The sequence below is a fragment of the Sinohyriopsis cumingii genome, chromosome 17 (genome assembly GCF_028554795.1).
Source record: "Sinohyriopsis cumingii isolate HCF-2022 chromosome 17, ASM2855479v2, whole genome shotgun sequence".
Taxonomy (NCBI): Eukaryota; Metazoa; Mollusca; class Bivalvia; order Unionida; family Unionidae; genus Sinohyriopsis; species Sinohyriopsis cumingii.
Window position 1 is genome coordinate 68,778,327 of NC_142977.1, and position 23,221 is coordinate 68,801,547.

At 33.6% G+C, this 23,221-nt stretch overlaps 1 protein-coding gene across 1 annotated transcript in view; it reads left to right on the top strand.

Annotated features, from left to right (window-relative positions):
* The window catches only part of LOC149779175 (ankyrin repeat domain-containing protein 45-like), a 27,542-nt gene continuing 4,321 nt past the window's right edge, over window positions 1-23,221 (top strand). Inside the window, exons 1-4 of the mRNA XM_089939744.1 lie at window positions 1-376; window positions 2,615-2,782; window positions 4,132-4,226; window positions 10,235-10,373. Of these exons, the coding sequence (XP_089795870.1) occupies window positions 88-376; window positions 2,615-2,782; window positions 4,132-4,226; window positions 10,235-10,373 (691 nt within the window). The 5' untranslated portion in view covers window positions 1-87. The remainder of the gene's footprint in view (window positions 377-2,614; window positions 2,783-4,131; window positions 4,227-10,234; window positions 10,374-23,221) is intronic.

Consider the following 23,221-nt stretch of genomic DNA (forward strand, 5'->3'; position numbering starts at 1 on the left):
GTCAATTGTTTACAGGTAACGGGAATCTCCTAATGTTCGAAGTGTACTGTTTTTATTTAGTTTTCTGCTTAAGATAAGAAAACCGTGATGGCGTTGGAAGGAGAGGGTCAAAAGGAAGAACAGCAAGAAGAAAGAGAAATTCTTCTTCCAAATTGTACAATTGTAACGCATTGTGTTTTGAAAAACGACGTAACAAGATTCACTTTGTGTTTTGAAAATGATGAGGATCCATACAAAGAAACAGTAGGCGAGTTGATTAATCAAAGAGATGATGATGGAAAATCTCCCTTAGATATTGCAGCTACACTTGGGCGCTTGGAAATGACAAAAGAACTGATTGCAAGGGGTGCTGATGTAAATAGCGTGACTGAGAAAGGTAAAAACAAATTTAGACTAGACATTTATTAACAGATTTAAATTCAAAATTAAAATTTTAAATCTTCTCCCACTGCCGATTAAGAGTACTGTCATGAGGCTGAGTGCATCATTTTGGATGCTGAAGTGATAGCACTTGTCTAGTGTTAGGAAGAATATGTTCCAGTCATTTATTTCTCCCCTGTGGCAATTGGTGGTCACTGTGGGGATCATGTACATAATACCCATCGTAATGAGTTTGACTGTCAGTCTCAGTGGATTTGTTTGTGTGATTCTATATGGGCATATCAGTGGACATGTATTGCATGTCACAGTCAAATTTCCTCTGCCCTTCCCATCCCATTTTTTGATATTTAGAAATTTATGTTTGGCTGTACATCATATATCAAAAATGGGGTGAGAAGGGTCAGAGGTCACTCAGATTAGGCATGTCATGGATACCTGAGGTATTATGTTGTGTCTTTGAAAAGTGGAGAAATATGTCGCATTTACAGCTCAGGTGCATCTTCTCAGGTGAACTGAATTGCACAGCCCCTATTCAGAGCTTGGTAAGTCTGAGGTTCCAGCCATGGTTTGACCATGAATTTTTATTCTATTACATTATGATGGGGTTTGTTGTGCTTTTGTTTAACATAGCCTCCCACCTGGGTCACAAAATGATGGTGGGGGGAACTGCATTCATGAAGAATTCTTAACCAATGACCTATCTTACTCTAAGATCAGCTGCTCTACTGACAGAGCCATTCACACAACCCTTTCCTACAAAAATACTTTTACAATTGATCATAAAGTCATCACTGTAAAAGGAGATGGTAGCTTGTCACACAACAGTTATATGCCTGACACTTTGTAAATTACAGGGAAAAAATTTCAGCATGATTAGTTGAATAAATGGTGGGTTGAATAGCATTATGTGATAATAATAATAATAATAATAATGAGGACTTTGTATAGCGCCTAATCTTTAGAAGCTCTAAGCACTTTACAACTTTAGACAACACCTATAAGATAAGAAACATAATAATATTATTACAAAAACAAACAACATGAAATTAAAAAAACTTTAAAAAAAATAAAATAAAAAACATGCTGAGAATATTTCAGGTAGGAAACATTATTAGGTCTTTAAATTTGTTCTTGCTGTTGAAATAAGTAAGTTTTGAGAGCCCTCTTGAATGTGATCACTGTGTCTTTGTGTCTAAGTTCAATGGGCAATTCATTCCACGTTGCTGGGCCCTGGTATGCAAAAGAACGCTGTCTATATGACTTTGTTTTCATACTTGGAATAATGAGTATACGATTGTCAGAAGAGGAGTGTAAGTATCTTGCTGGTGTGTACATATGGGTGAGGTCAGATAGGTTTGTTGGACTAGAGTCCGACACTGAAACGTAGCACAGAGAACAAATTTTGTGTTTGATTCTGGATCAAATGGATAGCCAGTGTAGGGTATGGAGCAGTGGGGAGGTGTGCTCAGATCATGGTACTCTAAGTATGATCCAAGCAGCTGTGTTTTGAACTTTTTGAAGTTTCTGGAGTAGATATTGAGATGAACCAGACAGAATTGAGTTACAGTAGTCCAGTCTTGAAAGTACTAATGAACACACAAGTGTTTTAGTGGCATCAACTGAAAGATATTTGCGAATTGAGCTGATGCGTCTCAGCTCAAGATATGCAGCCTTGCATATGTTCATGACATGTTGGTGCAATGTGAGAGTACTGTCCAGAGTAACACCTAGGTTTCGTACTGATTGTGTGAATTTAATGTTGGTGTTGCTGATATTTATTGTTTTAGGTAAAGGATGTGAATGATAAAGCATGGTATTCCTAGGATTAGTCACAACATTGTCCAGTTTTATATTAATGTTGTTTCAAACTTCGGTACATATATGAAAATAACCTGTTAGATAGGATTCAATGTGGGCAAAATATTCTATTGATAAATTGATCATCAATCAGCTAGCAGAAACTGATGTTGAATCATGAACTTTTCTCCAACACCATTCAGCTATTCAGTGTATCCAGTAGACAAAAAGATAATTAACCAAAGTTTTGATTTGGATTTGACTGATATTTGAGAATATATGGAATGCTACAGGTTTTACAATATTTGCACATGAAACCATTAAAACTTGTGATTCTACAGGAGTTTTGTAATATTCTCAGTTTCCATGTTTGTTTTGGGTGTTATTTTTGCCTAATGATATGGATAACTAAAGCATTTTTAACATGTCTTTTTAGGATTCTGTGCATTACACTATGCTGCTTCTTGGGGTCGTGTTGAGATTCTCAAGGTTTTAATAGGGCACAATGCAAACTTACAGCAGAGGAATGTACACAATGAAAGGCCAAGGGAAACTGCCCTCCGCTACAGCCAGGCAGAATGTGTGGACTTTCTGGACTGGGCAGGTGATTACAGCTAAGAGTTTGTGAAACTGTAGTATACTCATTTGTATGTAAATGTTTATAAGTTTGTGCCTTTGTTCATAGTTCAAGTTTGCAAATAAGAGCAATTTCTTTTCAGACACCATGCTTCCACTTCCCAGTAAGTTAGAGCATATTGTAGCCAATATAAATCAAATATACATGTGAGCTTCTGGTTGGGTTGATTTGTGCTATGTTTAAGTTTGACAAGATAAACACACACACACACACACGACATTTGACAGATGTGTAGTTATTTTTAATAATAGGCCATGGTTGATGTGTTCACACAAGTATTGTAAGCCCTGAAAAACACTGTATTGACAGTCCTTGTTTCCATGACCTGATTTTACTAATTTAAGATTTTACATTACATTATCTTTCTGATGATATTTCATAGTAGAAATTAAGAAATACATCTCAATAGTTTTAAACCTGGAGACCTGGGATTATTTGTAGTTTTGAAACTTGATTGGAAGAATAATGCAAATTGATATTTCAGGAAATTTTCACATTTTCAACAGAGACAAAATGATACACTTCTGGAAAAATTCAAAGCCCCTGTATTTTACTCCCTGATTATTATATCACTCTGTAACAGAATAATTGTTTGAGTTGTTTAGTAATTTAATTTTTTAAAACTAGGACAAAGTCCTCAAACATCTGATCCTGGACTCTCATTTTTAAAATACTGGATCCCCAAATTCAGGTTAAAGTCCCAACACTTTGTAAATCAATTACAGAACTTTAATCAGGATAAAGTTGGAATCACAAAACTCGTTTAACTTCAGTCTCTTGTAGACTGCCAAATATTCATAAAAAATTAAGACTTAGCTGCAGTATGATGAAATGACTTTGAAATACAATTAGATGCACTGATCAGCCCTACATGATGCTGTGGCATCATTCATCTGTGACATCAGGAAATATTATGTTATGTATCGAAATAACAGCAAGCAGTACTTAATAAGAACAAATAGTGGTATGCTGGTAGGCATGATTAAGATGTATCAACTAATGAGAGTTAAGATGTATTCTACATGTAAGTCTTCAAACTATAGTTACTAAGGGTTTATTGGGGTGGGTGGGTGATAAAAGCACTTTAATACACTGTTGTCTATATCAAGTTAATGAAATGGAAGCAAAGTGCATTTCCCAAGGGCCTCTAACTCAGGCTGGCAAGGGCAGGTATCTAACCTGCTACCCTTACCCTTGGAGTCTAATGCTGAGATATAGAGTTTCTCCATTGTTATACATGGGACCATGTTACACCAGGTTGTTTTGTAATTGAAGGACTACTGCACATGTAATGTTTCTCTAACTTGCAATTTTAGAGGCTAAAGTGGCATTACAGGAAACCATCCGCACCACCCTTGAGACGCTTCAGGATCCAGAGAAGGTACAGGGAAGGTTTACAAAAGAAGACAAGGTAAATAAATTGGTCCCCCTTTGCGATACTACTACTTTTATAAAAAAAAAGCTGGCCTTATAAAAATATTGGCCTGTCGTGAGAGGATCAGAATGGTAAAAGATGCTGATCAGGTTTTGGGTAAAGGGACGTCAGATCAGATGGTGGACTTTAGGTGGTGTTCTTCAGTTACGTGTTTTGCATAGGGTTAGATTTTTAAAGAAAAAGAAATGGGAAGCTCCATGAGGTTCATGTATTTCTGTGACTAGGTAACAATGTGATAAATAGTATCGCAATTTGCTTTGGCTATTCTGGGTTCTCAATAGATACATACCTTCTAGTATTGATTCTTGTAATTTAAATTTTACCCATTTCTGATGCATGTTACATGTTAATTTGGGTCAGAGCATGTCCTAATTATCTTTGATTCCAGGAAATTTCCTACTTACCATGTGGCTGACAAATTTATCATATGCACCATTGTTTGACATTGCTCATATACTGTTTACATCTTCTCTGCAAACATTACTGTCTATTTAAAGTTAGAATGAACTACATTACACTGTGTCTATTTAAAGTTAGTATGAACTATATTATACCGTGCCTGTTTAAAGTTAGAATTAACTATGTTACACTGTGCCTGTTTAAAGTTGATATGAACTACATTACACTGTGTCTATTTAAAGTTAGTATGAACTACATTACACTGTGTCTGTTTAAAGTTAATATGAACTACATTACACTGGGCCTATTTAAAGTTAATATGAACTACATTACACTGTGCCTGTTTAAAGTTAATATGAACTACATTACACTGTGCCTGTTTAAAGTTAATATGAACTACATTACACTGTGCCTGTTTAAAGTTAATATGAACTACATTACACTGTGCCTGTTTAAAGTTAATATGAACTACATTACACTGTGCCTGTTTAAAGTTAATATGAACTACATTACACTGTGCCTGTTTAAAGTTAATATGAACTACATTACACTGTGCCTGTTTAAAGTTAGTATGAACTATATACAGTATGAAATACATACATTACACTGTGCCTGTTTAAAGTTAATATGAACTACATTACACTGTGCCTGGTTAAAGTCGGTATGAACTACATTACACTGTGTCTGTTTAAAGTTAGTATGAACGACATTACACTGTTTCTTATTTAAAGTTAGTATGTAGGGCCAAGATGTAGTGATCAATGCATCTAAATGTATTTCAGTCATTTCATCACACTGCAGTTAAGTCATAAAAAACTTTAAATATTTATCATGATGTGATAAATAGAATATGACACAATCACTTACAGAAGATGGAAAAATATTTGACATGTGTTATAAGTTGTATTTCAAAAGAGTACTCATGTAAAAATGTTTTTGTTTACATTGTGCTTGTTTTAAGTTAGTATGAACTACATTACACTATGTCTGTTTAAAGTTAGTATGAACTACATTACACTGTGCCTGTTTAAAGTTAATATGAACTACATTACACTGTGCCTGTTTAAAGTCAATATGAACTACATTACACTGTGCCTGTTTAAAGTTAGTATGAACTACATTACACTGTGTCTGTTTAAAGTTAGTATGAACTACATTACACTGTGCCTGTTTAAAGTTAGTATGAACTACATTACACTGTGTCTGTTTAAAGTTAGTATGAACTACATTACACTGTGCCTGTTTAAAGTTAATATGAACTACATCACACTGTGCCTGTATAACGTTAATATGAACTACATTACACTGTGCCTGTTTAAAGTTAATATGAACTACATCACACTGTGCCTGTTTAAAGTTAGTATGAACTACATTACACTGTGCCTGTTTAAAGTTAATATGAACTACATTACACTGTGCCTGTTTAAAGTTAGTATGAACTACATTACACTGTGCCTGTTTAAAGTTAATATGAACTACATTACACTGTGTCTGTTTAAAGTTAGTATGAACTACATTACACTGTGCCTGTTTAAAGTTAATATGAACTACATTACACTGTGTCTGTTTAAAGTTAGTATGAACTACATTACACTGTGCCTGTTTAAAGTTAATATGAACTACATCACACTGTGCCTGTTTAAAGTTACTATGAACTATATCACACTGTGCCTGTTTAAAGTTAGTATGAACTACATTACACTGTGCCTGTTTAAAGTTAGTATGAACTACATTACACTGTGCCTGTTTAAAGTTAGTATGAACTACATTACACTGTGCCTGTTTAAAGTTAATATGAACTACATTACACTGTGCCTGTTTAAAGTTAGTATGAACTACATTACACTGTGTCTGTTTAAAGTTAATATGAACTACATCACACTGTGCCTGTTTAAAGTTAGTATGAACTACATTACACTGTGCCTGTTTAAAGTTAGTATGAACTACATTACACTGTGTCTGTTTAACGTTAGTATGAACTACATTACAGTGTCTGTTTAAAGTTAGTATGAACTACATCACACTGTGCCTGTTTAAAGTTAGTATGAACTACATTACACTGTGTCTGTTTAAAGTGTTTAAAGTTAGTATGAACTACATTACACTGTGCCTGTTTAAAGTTAATATGAACTACATCACACTGTGCCTGTTTAAAGTTATTATGAACTACATCACACTGTGCCTGTTTAAAGTTAGTATGAACTACATTACACTGTGTCTGTTTAAAGTTAGTATGAACTACATTACTGTGCCTGTTTACAGTTAGTATGAACTACATTACACTGTGCCTGTTTAAAGTTAATATGAACTACATTACACTGTGCCTGTTTAAAGTTAGTATGAACTACATTACACTGTGTCTGTTTAAAGTTAATATGAACTACATCACACTGTGCCTGTTTAAAGTTAGTATGAACTACATTACACTGTGCCTGTTTAAAGTTAGTATGAACTACATTACACTGTGTCTGTTTAACGTTAGTATGAACTACATTACACTGTGTCTGTTTAAAGTTAGTATGAACTACATCACACTGTGCCTGTTTAAAGTTAGTATGAACTACATTACACTGTGTCTGTTTAAAGTTAGTATGAACTACATTACACTGTGCCTGTTTAAAGTTAATATGAACTACATCACACTGTGCCTGTTTAAAGTTATTATGAACTACATCACACTGTGCCTGTTTAAAGTTAGTATGAACTACATTACACTGTGTCTGTTTAAAGTTAGTATGAACTACATTACACTGTGCCTGTTTAAAGTTAATATGAACTACATCACACTGTGCCTGTTTAAAGTTAATATGAACTACATTACACTGTGCCTGTTTAAAGTCAATATGAACTACATTACACTGTGTCTGTTTAAAGTTAATACAAACTACATTACACTGTGCCTGTTTAAAGTTAGTATGAACTACATCACACTGTGCCTGTTTAAAGTTAGTATGAACTACATTACACTGTGTCTGTTTAAAGTTAGTATGAACTACATTACACTGTGCCTGTTTAAAGTTAATATGAACTACATCACACTGTGCCTGTTTAAAGTTAGTATGAACTACATTACACTATGCCTGTTTAAAGTTAATATGAACTACATTACACTGTGCCTGTTTAAAGTTAATATGAACTACATCACACTGTGCCTGTTTAAAGTTAGTATGAACTACATTACACTTTGCCTGTTTAAAGTTAGTATGAACTACATTACACTGTGCCTGTTTAAAGTTAATATGAACTACATTACACTGTGCCTGTTTAAAGTTAGTATAAACTAGGCATTGCTTAATTGGCTTAATCTTACATTGTTTTGAGATTATCTTTTGATGTTTTCTGATAGTTAGAGGGGGAATCAGCCATGACCTCATGGATTAACCTTTGATCCAAGATCAACATTTGATTGATTGTGCATCAAAACATAATCATCTGGTGAAATTGGAAAATGTTTTTGCTTCTGAAGCCAGTTGTCAGGGCTAAGTGAATGAACCCTGTGTTATATTGGTGATTAATTTGCTTCAATCAGTGAAACATTTAAAACTTTGCACATTTAATTAATGTATCACTCGTTAAGAATTTACCAGATATTATGTTCAGTGATTTATTTTATCTCTTTGAAATAATCCAGGTTGAATCACAAGATGGAATAATTTTGTTATATTAATGTATTTTTTTAACTGTTTAATCACAGTGACACATTGAAATGTATGTTCTTGCCTGTCTCAGAAACGACCTGCCAGTCATAACTTTTTCATGTTTGTATGTGTGTTCTTACATGCACCATGCAGTTGATAACTTTCTTTTTCATGTGTTTGTATGTGTGTTCTTACATGCACCATGCAGTTGATAATTTTTTCATGTGCTTGTAAGTGTGTTCTTACATGCACCATGCAGTTGATAACTTTTTCATGTGTTTGTATGTGTGTTCTTACATGCACCATGCAGTTGATAACTTTTTCATGTGCTTGTATGTGTGTTCTTACATGCACCATGCAGTTGATAACTTTTTCATGTGTTTGTATGTGTGTTCTTACATGCACCATGCAGTTGATAACTTTCTTTTTCATGCGTTTGTATGTGTGTTCTTACATGCACCATGCAGTTGATAACTTTTTCATGTGTTTGTATATGTGTTCTTACATGCACCATGTAGTTGATAACTTTTTCATGTGCTTGTATGTGTGTTCTTACATGCACCATGCAGTTGATAACTTTCTTTTTCATGTGTTTGTATGTGTGTTCTTACATGCAACATGCAGTTGATAACTTTTTCATGTTTGTATGTGTGTTCTTACATGCACCATACATAATTAGAAAGAGAAACACTTACACAACTGTTAGAACTTGTCATGTCTGTCTCGCAGTCTGCTTGCATGTTTCTTGCAAAATACTGTACAAGTGTTTCTCTTTAATTAGCATAAGATGAAAAATCAGTTGATTAACTTTTTCATGTGTTTGTATGTGTGTTATTACATGCACCATGCAGTTGATAACTTTTTTTCATGTGCTTGTATGTGTGTTCTTACATGCACCATGCAGTTCGTAACTTTTTCACGTGCTTGTATTTGTTTTTACATGCATCATGCAGTTGATAACTTTTCACATGCTTGTATGTGTGTTCTCACATGCAACACACATTTGTTTAAGATCCATTATATCCTGGAATGGTAAACTTTCTTTTTATGTGTGTGTGTGTGTGTGTGTGTGTGTGTGTGTGTGTGTGTGTGTGTGTGCGTGTGTGTGTGAATGTATCTATGTATGCATGGATGCATATATGTATTGTATTGTATGTATGTATGTATGTATGTATTGTATGTATATATGCATGCATGGATGCATGGATGGATGCATAGATGGATGAATACCTACTGGAGACATATAAAATCTGACTTGAAATTTATTAAATTCATATAGTTTCTAGGTATAATATGCCTTAAGCTGCTTGCATAGTCAATGAGATTAAGTTAATTAAGACAGGTTTTTGAATCAGTAAATCTCATGACTGTGAAAACTTTGTTTTACGTTGCTACATCTTCGCTAGCCAAGATTCTGATATGTTAACCCTGTCTACACCTTGGTAGATCAAGTAGATATTTAAGTGCTTTGTCCTAGCAACATCTACTGGATTTTATGAGTTGCCTCCCTTAGTAAGCAGTGTCAACTAACCAAGAGCATGTAACAGCAGTGCATTGTATATAGGCCAAAAATTGTAGAAACAGCTGACTTAAAAAGGATACTTTGTAAGTTTAACATCGAAAGTATGACTAGGTACCAGGGAGAAGCCATTACAGGTGTATCTGAGTGAAAGTTATTTATGCAAACACAGACCGGCACTGGAATTTTGCTTATTTATCAGTCTATTCAAGCTGTGTGCTCATCTTGTATTGATCTAGTAGGAACAGTGTTAAAATTTTATCAACTTAATTTTGATTGGATGGCCTGTACACGTTTTCTTTATATGTGCATATTCATCACACAAAGCTTACATTGACAAGTACACATTTGCTTTACAATATGTACACATAGATTACAATATGTGCATAGATTTCATGCATAGTTCATAATGGCTTTTACATTTTCAGAGCATTCTCCAGAATACGTGCAAGGAGAAGAATGAATGGGTGGAGAGCACACCAGATGCCACCACACAAGATTTCATTACCCAGAAGGCCACACTGGAAGAGGTCATAGGCCCAATCCTCCTGAAACTGACTGAGCCTCGTACGTAGAGAATGAGTGTTGTTTTAGGCACCAATGATTAAAAAACAAGGGTGGGATGGTGACAGCTGGGATTTTCATTGTAGAGCCAAAATATTAGCTTGTTTCTCATAATAATAAAAAAACTTTTTATGTGGTAGTACTGAACACCAATATTCAGAAGAAACAAAAATAGTTTATACCATCTAAGTAAGGGCCAATATTTGTTTCCAAAAATGAATCTCAGCTGCCCTACTCACAAGAAGATTAAATGGTGGGTGCTTTTAACTTTTTATTCTCTCATTGAATCAGTAGAGAAGATTTGAAAATTTTGATATATTTAATCATTGTGGATCTGTTTCTCTGTTCACTTCCATTTTTTTCTTCTCCTTTTGTTAGTTTGTTAATTAGATAGACCATCTAATCAGGATGGGCATACTTGGAATAAGATGCAAACTAACCTTGACACGAGTTGGCTATAGTTACTGTTGACATTGATGAGTAACAAATATTAACATTGACATTAAGTTATAAATAGTTGAAGGTCAAGGTCACTGTGGAAGTAGAATGGACAAAAATGCAAGTGGCTTAAGTTTTGTCATTAAATAAATAAAATATGCCCTGGAACAAAACATGTAATGAAATCTGGTTCTTTCAAGAAAGAAAGTATGTACTTAACTAAGGCCAGTGAAAGGACTGACAACTTTGAATGCTTAATAGAGAAAATTTAAATATAAAAAAAACTTGTTTTTAAATTTGATCCGAGTTTGGACATCAAAAAATGCAAACCTGTACATTGGCTGCAAGACACTGGCATCAGAAATGGAAGGTCCATCCTTTTGCTTTGCTTTCTTTTTCAACAACAAAAGCAAGGCATGTTTTTTAAACCCTAGCTTTCAGCACAAAAGCAAGAACTGACCTTTGATTGAACGGTTTTTGCACCCAGGCAACAAGGCCTGGCCTTTGGTCTGGGGATTTAGCACCCCAAAAAACTACAAGTCCTGGTTTGGGGTTCTTAGGGTTTGGCACCAAAACAGCAATCCATTACCTTTGATCTTAACATTTGTGTACCACAGAGGTAGGTAGGGCCTGGATTATGGTTTTAGATTTTGTCATGAAATATCTTCCTCTTTCAGATTTAGCAAAAAAATTTCATTTTAATTTTGGGATAATTCAAGCACTGTGACTTAATAATATTAACTTAGTATATGGATTTTTTTAGGTATATTAATGCATTTTGTTATTGTCTTAAAGGGGATGAACCAGTAAGTAGATCAAATTGTGTGTCTTGTGTGTGATTATAATTACATTATTATCAGATTTTGCATTATTTATAATCTTTAATTATACACTGCGTTATATTCATTCAGCTCACATAGTTTTACACTGAGAAAACCCATGTATAATGATATTCTATCTATACATAGGCATTATTGTCAATTTTATTCACGCCTGTTTTGTTCAGCTTTGGATTTTTTATGTTCCAATTAACACTGATTCAAAGTAAATGAATTAGTTTTTTTTTAAAAGGCATGGAATAATAAGTTGCTAATAACAGAGCTCTCGATAAGCATCATATCTGCATATCTTATGCAAACTATCTCATAATGTATGATTAAAAATTCTTTATGTTCAAATTATGCATGACACTTTTAAGCATTTGTGTCTTTAATTGTTAAGTACAGTCCATGTTTTATGATGGCCCCTCATGTCAGCATGATCCATATTTTATGATGGCACATTTCATCAGTATCAAACTATGCTACCTTGGACACTTCATTTGATATAATGGAAGCCTATTAGATGAAGAACACATATTCAAATCAGCCATATAATTTAATGCACAATTAATTAGTCTTAATCACTAAGCCATTTTATGCATTATAAATGGCATGATTAGAATCTTGGTGACTGAGACTTGGTCTGGTACCTTAATATTTGTGTGTTACACTGTTCACACAATACTCTACTGAATTTTCAAACACGTAACTAGTCTTATAACCTAGCAGCAAGTTACTGCATGTATTATATTCTTATCTCAAGCTCTGCAATAATTGTTGTAGATCAGCATAGTCCAAATTAACAAGAATTGATGTTATTCATCTACATGTAACTTGATAGCTCCACAAGTAATTATTTTTTTTTATTTTTTTATCTTGAAATACATTTTAATCCAATGGAGGAAAGTCAGAATAACTTATCATTGAACACATGGGTTTACTTGGTAGCTATCCTGTTATTAATTTATTATGCTATTTGACTTCACAAAGTTTGAATTTTATTTGTGCAGCTAGCACATTAACTGCATTAATTTTGCATGTAATGAAGGTCATCTGCTATTTGTATTGCATTTGTGAAAGTTGGAATTTACTATATGCTGTGAATGCTTATGCCTGCATGGTACGCTTAGCTTTTATCACAAGTCCAGAATGTGTTTCATCTCCAGCTTACCATATTAGGATCATTAAATAAGCTGAACATATGGCCCCACGTCTGTCACACATGTTTGTCTCTGTCATAAGATAATGGTATCCTCTTTCAGAAATAATTGTTGTCTTACTTTAACTAGGCCTCAATGCTCAATTCCAAGTATGTAAAAGTATTCAAGGTACATTTAGCATGACTCTTGATCACATTATCAGAACCTGTGTACCTGTGAATCAGGGTCATCTTTCCATTAACCTGCATACCTGTGAATCAGGGTCATTTTTCCATTAACCTTTGTACCTGTGAATCAGGGTCATTTTTCCATTAACCTGTGTATCTGTGAATCAGGATCATTTTCCCATTAACCTTTGTACCTGTGAATCAGGGTCATTTTCCCATTAACCTTTGTACCTGTGAATCAGGGTCATTTTTCCATTAACCTTTGTACCTGTGAATCAGGGTCATTTTTCCATTAACCTGAGTACCTGTTTAATTTTCTATTAACCTGTGTAACTGTTTCATTTTTCCATTAACCTGTGTACCAGGGTCATTCTACTAGCAACCTGTGCACCAGGGTAATTTTACTAGTAACCTGTGCTCGAGGGTCACTTTTCGAGTAATCCATGCAACTGATTTTTTTCTTCTCAGTACAGTTTCACCTGATTTGTCTTGCTTTATTGACCAACAAAAACATCATACAGATCTACAGAAAAAGAAAAATCCAGAAAAACAATTTCTGATACGTGTTTATGGTTATTCATTTGTACCTTGAGAAGTTTTACTAATTGTTAATAAAAATAGGATACTATTAGTTAGGGTTAGAGCTAAGTTAGGAATTATGCCATGAAGAGAGCTAGCTGGCAAGACAGAACATTTTCATCCAGGGATAACAATGTTCCAATTTTTGGCATAGGACAAGGTAGGATAAGGGCCAATTTCAGCCCCCAGTCAGAACCAAATGAAACTTATACAATAAATAATAAAGACCCCTCTCATTTCATAAAAAATATTTTTAAATTTGTATCAAGGACCACTATAATAATAAAAGTAAGCCATTGGTTTTTCTCTCTTTTGCAGTACATTTTTTCCCCTTGGATTATTGATATTGTGGTTTAACAAGCCCTAGCCTATTGCCAAAAAGAATGCATTTTAAATTATGCGTTTGTATGCAGTATATATAATAGTCAATGATAAGACTTATAAAACATCATTTTGATTTTGCAACATTGTTTAAGAGAGGTGTATGTTTCTACCAAGTTTTGTTGCTTAGCATGGAGACCAGTTTTCATTTTAATCTTAAATGTTTCACTCATGTTTATGTTCAGCATTAAACTACTGTCAACATTATGCCAGGATATTATGTATATTTCTTAATCATTTTCTTTGGGAAAGAGATGCCATAAAAACATTCTGTTCCTTAGTAAATCTTATTACTTTGTATGATGAGAATTAAAAGTGCTCAGAATGTCAATGTGAGCTGTTTTGTGTATGTATTGGGCAAGGGAAAAACATTTTTTTAAGTTTATTACTAAGTTGTTGAAATTATTCACTATAATAAGTACTGTTCCTAAACTTTGATTTTGTTTAAAATCCAAGTTTTATGTGAGTACAATGGTTTCCAAGCGAGTACAATGGTTGCCAAGCGAGTACAATGGTTGCCAAGCACATGTCATGTAAAGGACTTATGCAATATGTATAGCACCATTTTATTACAGCACTGACAGATGATATCAGTTCTGAAGTATTTATTATCAATATAATGAGTGGACAGGCTCTGGTTTTGAAGTATTCATTATCAATATAATGAGTGGACAGGCATGTAATGGGTGGACAGGCATATAATGAAAAACAAACAAAAACAGTAAGACCAATTAATACAAAAGTATTTACTTTAATGTAAACTTCCCCCGCCTCCATCATTTTTTCATTGACACCATCAATGTGATGTAATTAGTTCAAACTCAAAATTATCTCTTTTTTTATATAAATATAGGTCGTTCATCCCTTAAGCTCCTGTATATTCAGTCATCAATCATGAAATTTTACTTTATTTTGTTTTTTTGGAGAACTCATGCCACATTTAAGCATTTATTTCAGTATTTTTTAAAATAAATTTGTCTTAAATTCCATAGCAGATGCATGCCATAACAATTTCTCTTTGTAGTATGGAGTTTATATTCCCCACCCCTTGTACTTCAAATAAACAAGGTCAAATGGAATTTGATTTCAAATTAACATGGTAATATTTATCTTCCTGTCAATCATGTCAACATAGAACTAAACCTTGAAAGAGATGTACATCACTTCTGTACTGATAGATAAAACTATTAAACAGGGAAATCGAATGTTTAGGTGTGAAAAATGTCAGCAATTTTTTCTAACATGCATCAATATGGAGTCTATACACAGCAATAATTTACATGCACTGACACATGCATATACATGCCCAGACATACCCAGACATACATATGCATGTGTACAAAGACACACACATGCATGCACATTCCCAGACACACATATGCATGTATACACAGACATGTCCATGGACAGACATGCCCAGACACACATATGCATGTGTACACAGACATGCACATATACAGACATGCAAACATGAACACATGACAAGTGATGGGACATCAGAACTTCAATTTTATTTAAAAGAGGCTGCTTACCCAGTGATGTTACAAAGTTATGGCAGGCAATCAATCAATTAAATTTAATAATATAACATGAATAATGGATCAATTAACTCAACTATCTCACCTGATTGTGACATTCCAGACAGATATACATAGAAGCTTAACTATACAAGAAAATAATGTACATGACATTTAAATCCAGCAAGTGCACACTGGCCAAGATGTAAAGCATAGTTTCCAAAAGAGATGATGCCTCAAAAGTTTTCTCAGTATGCTTTACATAGGGACCAACCATTTCATTTTTAGAGAGGGGTGGAAGAAACCTGGAATTTTCTTTTAAACTTGGGTATTTTTCTTTTCTTTTGTATATTTCAATGTAATTTTTGTTTAACCATGGTATCTTGTAATAATGAAGATAATCATGATATCTCATAATAATGAAGATAACCATGGTATCTTGTATTAATGAAGATAACCATGATATCTTGTATTAATGAAGATAACCATGATATCTTGTATTAATGAAGATAACCATGATATCTCATAATAATGAAGATAACCATTGTATCTTGTATTAATGAAGATAACCATGGTATCTTGTAATAATGAAGATAGCCAGGGTATCTTTATGTCACTGCAGTTATATTGCAGCCTAGTTGACAAATTACTTTATATAGATATCTTTTGTCCCTGTTATGTTCCTTAAGGTGAATATATATCCCCCAAATTAACTTCTTTTTAATTTTTGTTTGGTATGCCATTGCATTAAGTAATGTCTAATTCATAAAAGTACAGCTCTGCTATACACCAAGATATAGTCTTCATTTTTCTCTATAGCAGAGGATATGTTGTAGTTGTGTCCTAAGTAATTCATCAAATGGAACAGAATGAATAAAAATATGCTAGCAAATATTGCATGTTAACTGGATTCAGTGCTAATTTCGGTATTATCAAAGCTTGTATGGGTGTGATTCATATCAGTACGATTTGCATTATCAATCATTTTGATTATGTTTGTCAGAGTTCATTTAAGTTTTTGCTTTAATATAAGGGTAGAATGAAATTACAATATCAAAAACAATTTAAAACTGTCAAGGTGAAGAAGAAATACATCATAATTTTTGTTTCTTATCACCAAGGCATTTTTCAGATCCCATTAATAAAATAATGACATAGGCTACCTGTCCTTGCTGTAGGTTGTCAACCTTTACATTTCTCTTTTTTTAAAATCTTTTTAACTACCATCTTCCCAGTATTCAGTTCGATAAGGATTGGAAGAAAAGAAATAGTACCCCAGAATGAAATCAGAAAGAAAGACAATAATTTCTAAAATCTTCCAACAAATGCCAGTCAACATTTGAAAGTCAGTTTTGTTTCATGAAAAAGATGACAGCATTTTTGTGATAAAATGTTTTTAGGACAATGTAGTGATGAACATTTTAACGGGTGAGGTACAAATATGGTTTGTCTTCATTTTTCTGTTCATTAGGATCGGCATAAAAGAGAGCACTTTAGAAATTTGCATATGAATTGGTTAGAAAAAGCGTTTTCTGTTAAAAAATCAAACATGTTCTCAATTGTGCTGATAGTTTCTGAGGAGTCTGAAAATGTAACTATATGAGGTTTTGGGTGAACAGATGCCAATTTAGGAACAAATTAAATGTTCATTTCACAGTATTACAAGTATACATGTTACAATGGACATAGAGTGATTGTGCTAAACCATAACAAATGCCTTACAAAACACTTTATTGTTAAATTGGGGTCCAAATCTGCCATTATTCAAACTTGTCCTTTCTGTTTAAGAAAATGTCACTTTTCGAATTACTGTACTCTAAATTTTTTAAAATTATAATGTACTTTATAGCTAATTTGGGCCCAAATCTGCTTTTATTCAAACTTGTCCTTTCTATAAAAAAATGTCACTTTTCAAAATAACAAAACTATTAACAATTTTAAACAGAGTAATATGGTAGCTTCAGAATTTTGCAAACTGTCATTTGCATACCTGCTGCAAAACATTTATCTTCATAATAGGCTGTTTGTGTGCAGTGCATTAATAAGCTACTACCTTTATACATGGTAAGAAATGTATATATATATATATATATATATATATATAAAAGTTGTTTGATCATGTTGGTGTCATTTATGTCCCTTACATTTCTGAAGAGAAAACAATGGACATATGCCCGAGTGTTACATTCCTATAATTTAGTGAGTTATTTTGCATTCCAAGTCATTTTCTTTGACCTTGTTTCATCCGTGTTTGCAGGATAAGTGCAAGAGAGCTACATGATTAGTGAAGTATTTGTATCAGAGTCAATTTCCTGCATGAGACAATATATATATTACATGTATATATATGATACTTGTACCAACTGTGTATTCCAATGATAAAGTATAATATGTATATATCAGTTAGTTTGGATAGGGTCTAATAGTTATTTTTATGAACAGGTGGTTTTTATACCAACTAAAAATATATAGATTAATATACATTGATTGATGTAAGAATGGAACTTGGAAATGATACACACAGATGGTTTATATGGTCAAACAAGCAAGTATGACCCAATGGCAGTCATATATGGTCAAACAAGCAAGTATGACCCAATGGCAGTCATATTAAGTTTAACATTATCTTATGCAATTTTATTTTGTATCCAATCTTAAATAGAATGGCCACCTGGTACCAAGAATATAGGAAAGACAAGAGATGTTGTTTTTGTTGGTTGGTTTGTTTAACACTTTCAATACACTGTTGGCTATATCATGCAGAGGAAATGGATGCTAAGTACCTTACCGAACAACACACTGAGGAACCCAATCAGCTGGTAGACTGAACCTAGGATTGAGTTCAGTGTGTTACTGATAATAAGATACCACAACTATCCAGATGGCAGAGAGTGTAAAAGAAAGCATCAGTGTAAGGAGGTGTCTGCCAGGGAAAGTATCACTGAATGGGTGTCTACTGACAAAAAGGACATCATGAAATGCTTTTTACAGCAGTTTATTGAATATCACAAACAGTGTCATTAAGTTGACAAAAACAATTCAAAATATGTTCCTTACACTATGAACTTACAAATATATTTTAAATTAAATAATGCCTCCTTGCTAAAGTTTGAGTAACTTGGTACATGTATAGATCAAAGTACATGGCTGAAAAAGACCCCGTCTCCATGAACTGTTCTTTAAGTTTCAGTTTACACTCAATAATTTGTCAAACAATTATCAAGAAATTCAACCCGCAATAAAAATACATATAATGTGCTGTTCTTAAAAGCATTTTGAGAACCCAGCATTTTATTATTTTTCATATTCCTTGTAGTTTCTTCCATCTTTTGCTGTGCAGCTCTACAGTTATCTATGTCAATATCAACAGGCAAGAATTGTGCAAAATGTGTAAGACATACAGATACTATTCTTTCAGATTAATTCATACTTCCAGTTTGCATTTTAACTATAATTTTAAATAAAAATTCCCAAACTGTATAGTGGTAATTTCTTCATGAACCTAAGTTTTAGAGATTTGTTTACCAAAAGGGTGTTGAACTTGTTAGAGGTTTGTTTATCAAAAGGGTGTTGAAAGTTGTTAGAGATTTGTTTACCAAAAGGGTGCTGAAGTTGTTAGACACTTGTTTACCAAAAGGGTGTTGAAGTTGTCAGAGGTTTGTTTACCAAAAGGGTGTTGAAGTTGTCAGAGGTTTGTTTACCAAAAAGGGTGTTGAAGTTGTTAGAGGTTTGTTTACCAAAAGGGTGTTGAAGTTGTTAGAGGTTTGTTTACCAAAAGGGTGTTGAAGTTGTCAGAGGTTTGTTTACCAAAAGGGTGTTGAAGTTGTCAGAGGTTTGTTTACCAAAAGGGTGTTGAAAGTTGTTAGAGATTTGTTTACCAAAAGGGTGTTGAAGTTGTTAGAGATTTGTTTACCAAAAAGGTGTTGACATTGTAGCAAGTATGGATCAAGAGATTATAGAATTTAAATTTATACATTTTAACTGGATTTAAATTTATACATTTTAACAGGATTTAATTTTGCCATTTGAATTTTAGATTTCTTACTTGCTAAAATCTCTACTGCTAGAAATTCCCACAGAATGGTATATTTCTGGTAAAATGTTTGATCACCTGCAGAGGTGTGTATAACAGCATTTGCATAGTTTAAATGATAATGCTTCCCAAGCTGTGGGTATAATAATAACAGTCTATAAGATATTAACACAGTTATATGTATAGCAATGAATGATGGGAGAAAATCAATTCTTCATAATAACAGTCTGGATTTCATCAACAGTAATTGTTCCCTGATAACAACAGAGATCATCAAATTAAATTTGTTAAAATATAAAGGGAGACTTGTTCTCAAATTTATTCTTATTAAATATTGGCCAAAATTTAGAATAGCAAGTGGGAGGAGGCTCCATAGTAAACTTTGGCCAAAATTTAGAATAGCAAGGGGGAGGAGACTCCATAGTAAACTTTGGCCAAAGTTTAGAATAAAAATGGGGAGGCTCCTAAGTAAATATTTGGCAAAATTTAGAATATACAGGGGGAGGAGGCTCCTTAGTAAATATTGGCCAAAATTTAGAATAGAAAGGGGAATTTATTCTTAGTTAATATTGGCCAAACAGCAAGGGGGAGGAGGCGCCTTAGTAAACTTTGGCCAAAATTTAGAATAGAAAGGGGGAGGGGGCTCATTCTTAAATATTGGCCAAAGTTTAGAATAGAAACGGGGAGGAGGCTCCTAAGTAAATATTGGTAAAAATTTAGAATAGAAAGGGGGAGGAGGCTCCATAGTAAATATTGGCCATAGTTTAGAATAGAAAGGGGAGGAAGCTCCTTAGTAAATATTGGCCATAGTTTAGAATAGAAAGGGGGAGGAGGCTCATTCATAAATATTGGCCAAAGTTTAGAATAAAAAGGAGGAGGCTCCTAAGTAAATATTGGTCAAAATTTATAATAGAAAGGGGGAGGAGGCTCCTAAGTAAATATTGATTAAAATTTATAATAGAAAGGGTGAGGAGGCTCCATAGTAAATATTGGTCAAAATTTAGAATAGAAAGGGGGAGGCTCAAAGTAAATATTGGTTAAAATTTAGAATAGAAAGGGGGAGGAAGCTCCATAGTAAATATTGGCCAAAATTTAGAATAGAAAGGGGGAGAAGGCTCCATAGTAAATATTGTCCAAAAATTAGAATAGAAAGGGGGAGGCTCTTAAGAAAATATAGGTTAAAATTTAGAATAGAAAGGGGGAGGAAGCTCCATAGTAAATATTGGCCAAAATTTAGAATAGAAAGGGGGAGGTGGTTGCTTAGTAAATATCGGCCAAAATTTAGAATAGAAAGGGGGAGGAGGCTCCTTAGTAAATATTGGCCAAAATTTAGAATAGAAAGGGGGAGGCTCTTAAGTAAATATTGGTTAAAATTTAGAATAAAAAGGGGGAGGAAGCTCCATAGTAAATATTGGCCAAAATTTCAAAATAGAAAAGGGGGGAGCTTATACTCAAGAATTGGCTTATCGTTGACAAAATTATCTTCACTAGCCTTAATTCCTATATGTTAACCCTTTATATACCACGGCAGATAGAGCAGATATTTCTGTATTTTGAGTCTGTAAATTTCATTGGATGCGACAGCAAGCCATCACATCCAATCAAAATTAAGTTGTTCAAAACATCTGAACACTGTTCCTACCTGATCGAGACAAACACATAACCTAAATGGACTCAAATAAGCTAATAACCTGTAATGGCTTCTCTCTGGTACATAGTCATAATTTTGATGTTATACTTACAAAGTATCCTTTTAAAGTCAATTGCCTCCACCAGTTTTAGCTGATATACCATGCAACAATGTTACACGCTATTGGATAATTGGCATTAGATACTAAGGGAGGCAACTCTTGAAATCCAATAGATGTAACTAGGACAAGGCATTGAAATATCTGCTCGATCCGCCAAGGTGTAATATAGGATTAACATACTAGAACCTTGGCTAGAGATGATGTGACTAAACATGGTAATTAGATTACTGGACTCATTAAAATTTCGTCTTGGAACACAATGCTCAATTCTCATTTTGATAATGAATTTCTAAATATATAAAATCCCATAACCAATATGGCACTAAATGAAATACTACCTTTAAAGGCATGAATCTTAATTTGATTGATTATATTTTATTCAAAATTACTTTCAACCCAATCCAACTGTTACAATAAAAATAAACTAACTAAAGTTGGCAAAATACAGCAATGGCCCATCAAAACTGTTAATAATAATCAGTTATTTAGAGATTATATAAACGAAATGCATGTAACCCACCAATGTGGTGCTTGTTTAATATTCTTTTAAATCAAGTACAGTCAATACATTATAATAATGGTTATATTGTCTGGTTAGATATAACCATTAAGGTTCCATTCAACAAAGCTGGTAAAGCCCTATAGTAATTGTGATGTCTGTCTCTCTGTATATCCAATGGCAATTTTGTTTCCACAACATAACATTACTGGGATTGTTGGATTGTGCCCAGATTTGGTATACAGATTAAGGCCTTGAAAGATGTAAATTTTCAAGCCTTCTCTATATGGTCCCTGCTTTCCTAATTACTGTACCCCATTGCCCAACTTTGGTTTCTGCAACACATCTTTGCTGATGATTTCAACTAGGCTACTTTGTTTGGGCCCTATGTTTTTAAGACTGTGAATGACTTTGATTTCCAAAATTCCACCATGTCATTTCCAGGAGTTATGTTCCCTGGTGGTCTGCTCTCTTCACTTCAGTTTCCACAGCAAATCCTTACCAGGATGTTTTGGATTTCAGTCTTTTTTTTTCAGTAGGGATTTTTATTGAGGAGACATGAAAAAGTTTGATTTCCAGCATTCTAGGGCATCATTTACAAGAGCTATGCTCCTGATTGACTGTACTCCTGACTTTAGTTTCTGCTTTAAAACTTTACCAGAGCTGGTTGATTTCATCCAAGTTTGTTATGGAGATTTATACTAATGAGAATGGGTTTAACTTTCAGGATGATTGTCAGACCTATTGACATTGCTTTCCAAACCATAACTTTTAAAAGTTTCTTGGTTTTTAACCAAATTTGGTACCAGTCATTATATTGATGCCACCCAGAATAAATTTGATTTCCAGTATTTCACTACAGGAGTTGTGGTCCCTGATTGTTCTCCAAAAGTTTTGTTTTCTGAAGTGTTACTTTACCAAGGATTATTGGATTTCAATCAGGTCTGGCATGCAGAGTTATAATTATAAAACCCTGAATTAGTTTAATTTCCAATTGTTCTCAGTATTGTTTACAAGAGTTATGGCCCTTGATTGTCTCCTCATTTGGTTTCTACTGCATAACTTTTACGAAAAATAATTGATTTCAGTCGTATTTATACAAAAACCTTGAATAAATCAGATTTCCAGCACTCTTCTTATTTAGAGGATTTTTATATTCCCTGATTGCTGATGCTCCTAACAATGGTTTGACAACACAAGGTTCACTATTTAAAGCCAGCAGAACACACTAGTTCTTTGACATGCACCAATTGCTTACACATCTGAGTTCTTTTTATTGACACTCCATATTTATATGTAGCCAAAACAGGACTTAGAGCCCTGTTTCTAGCTGTGGAACATATCTAAATTGCTTGATAAGTATATCCCTAGTCTTAAAAAGTTAAATGTCTTGATGAAAGATTTTTATTCTAATGACAATCAAGCATCACAATAAACTTCTCATTATCGAGACAGATTTATCAGTCTACTCCAGTCTCATATTGAAATTCTCAATGAGGTAACTG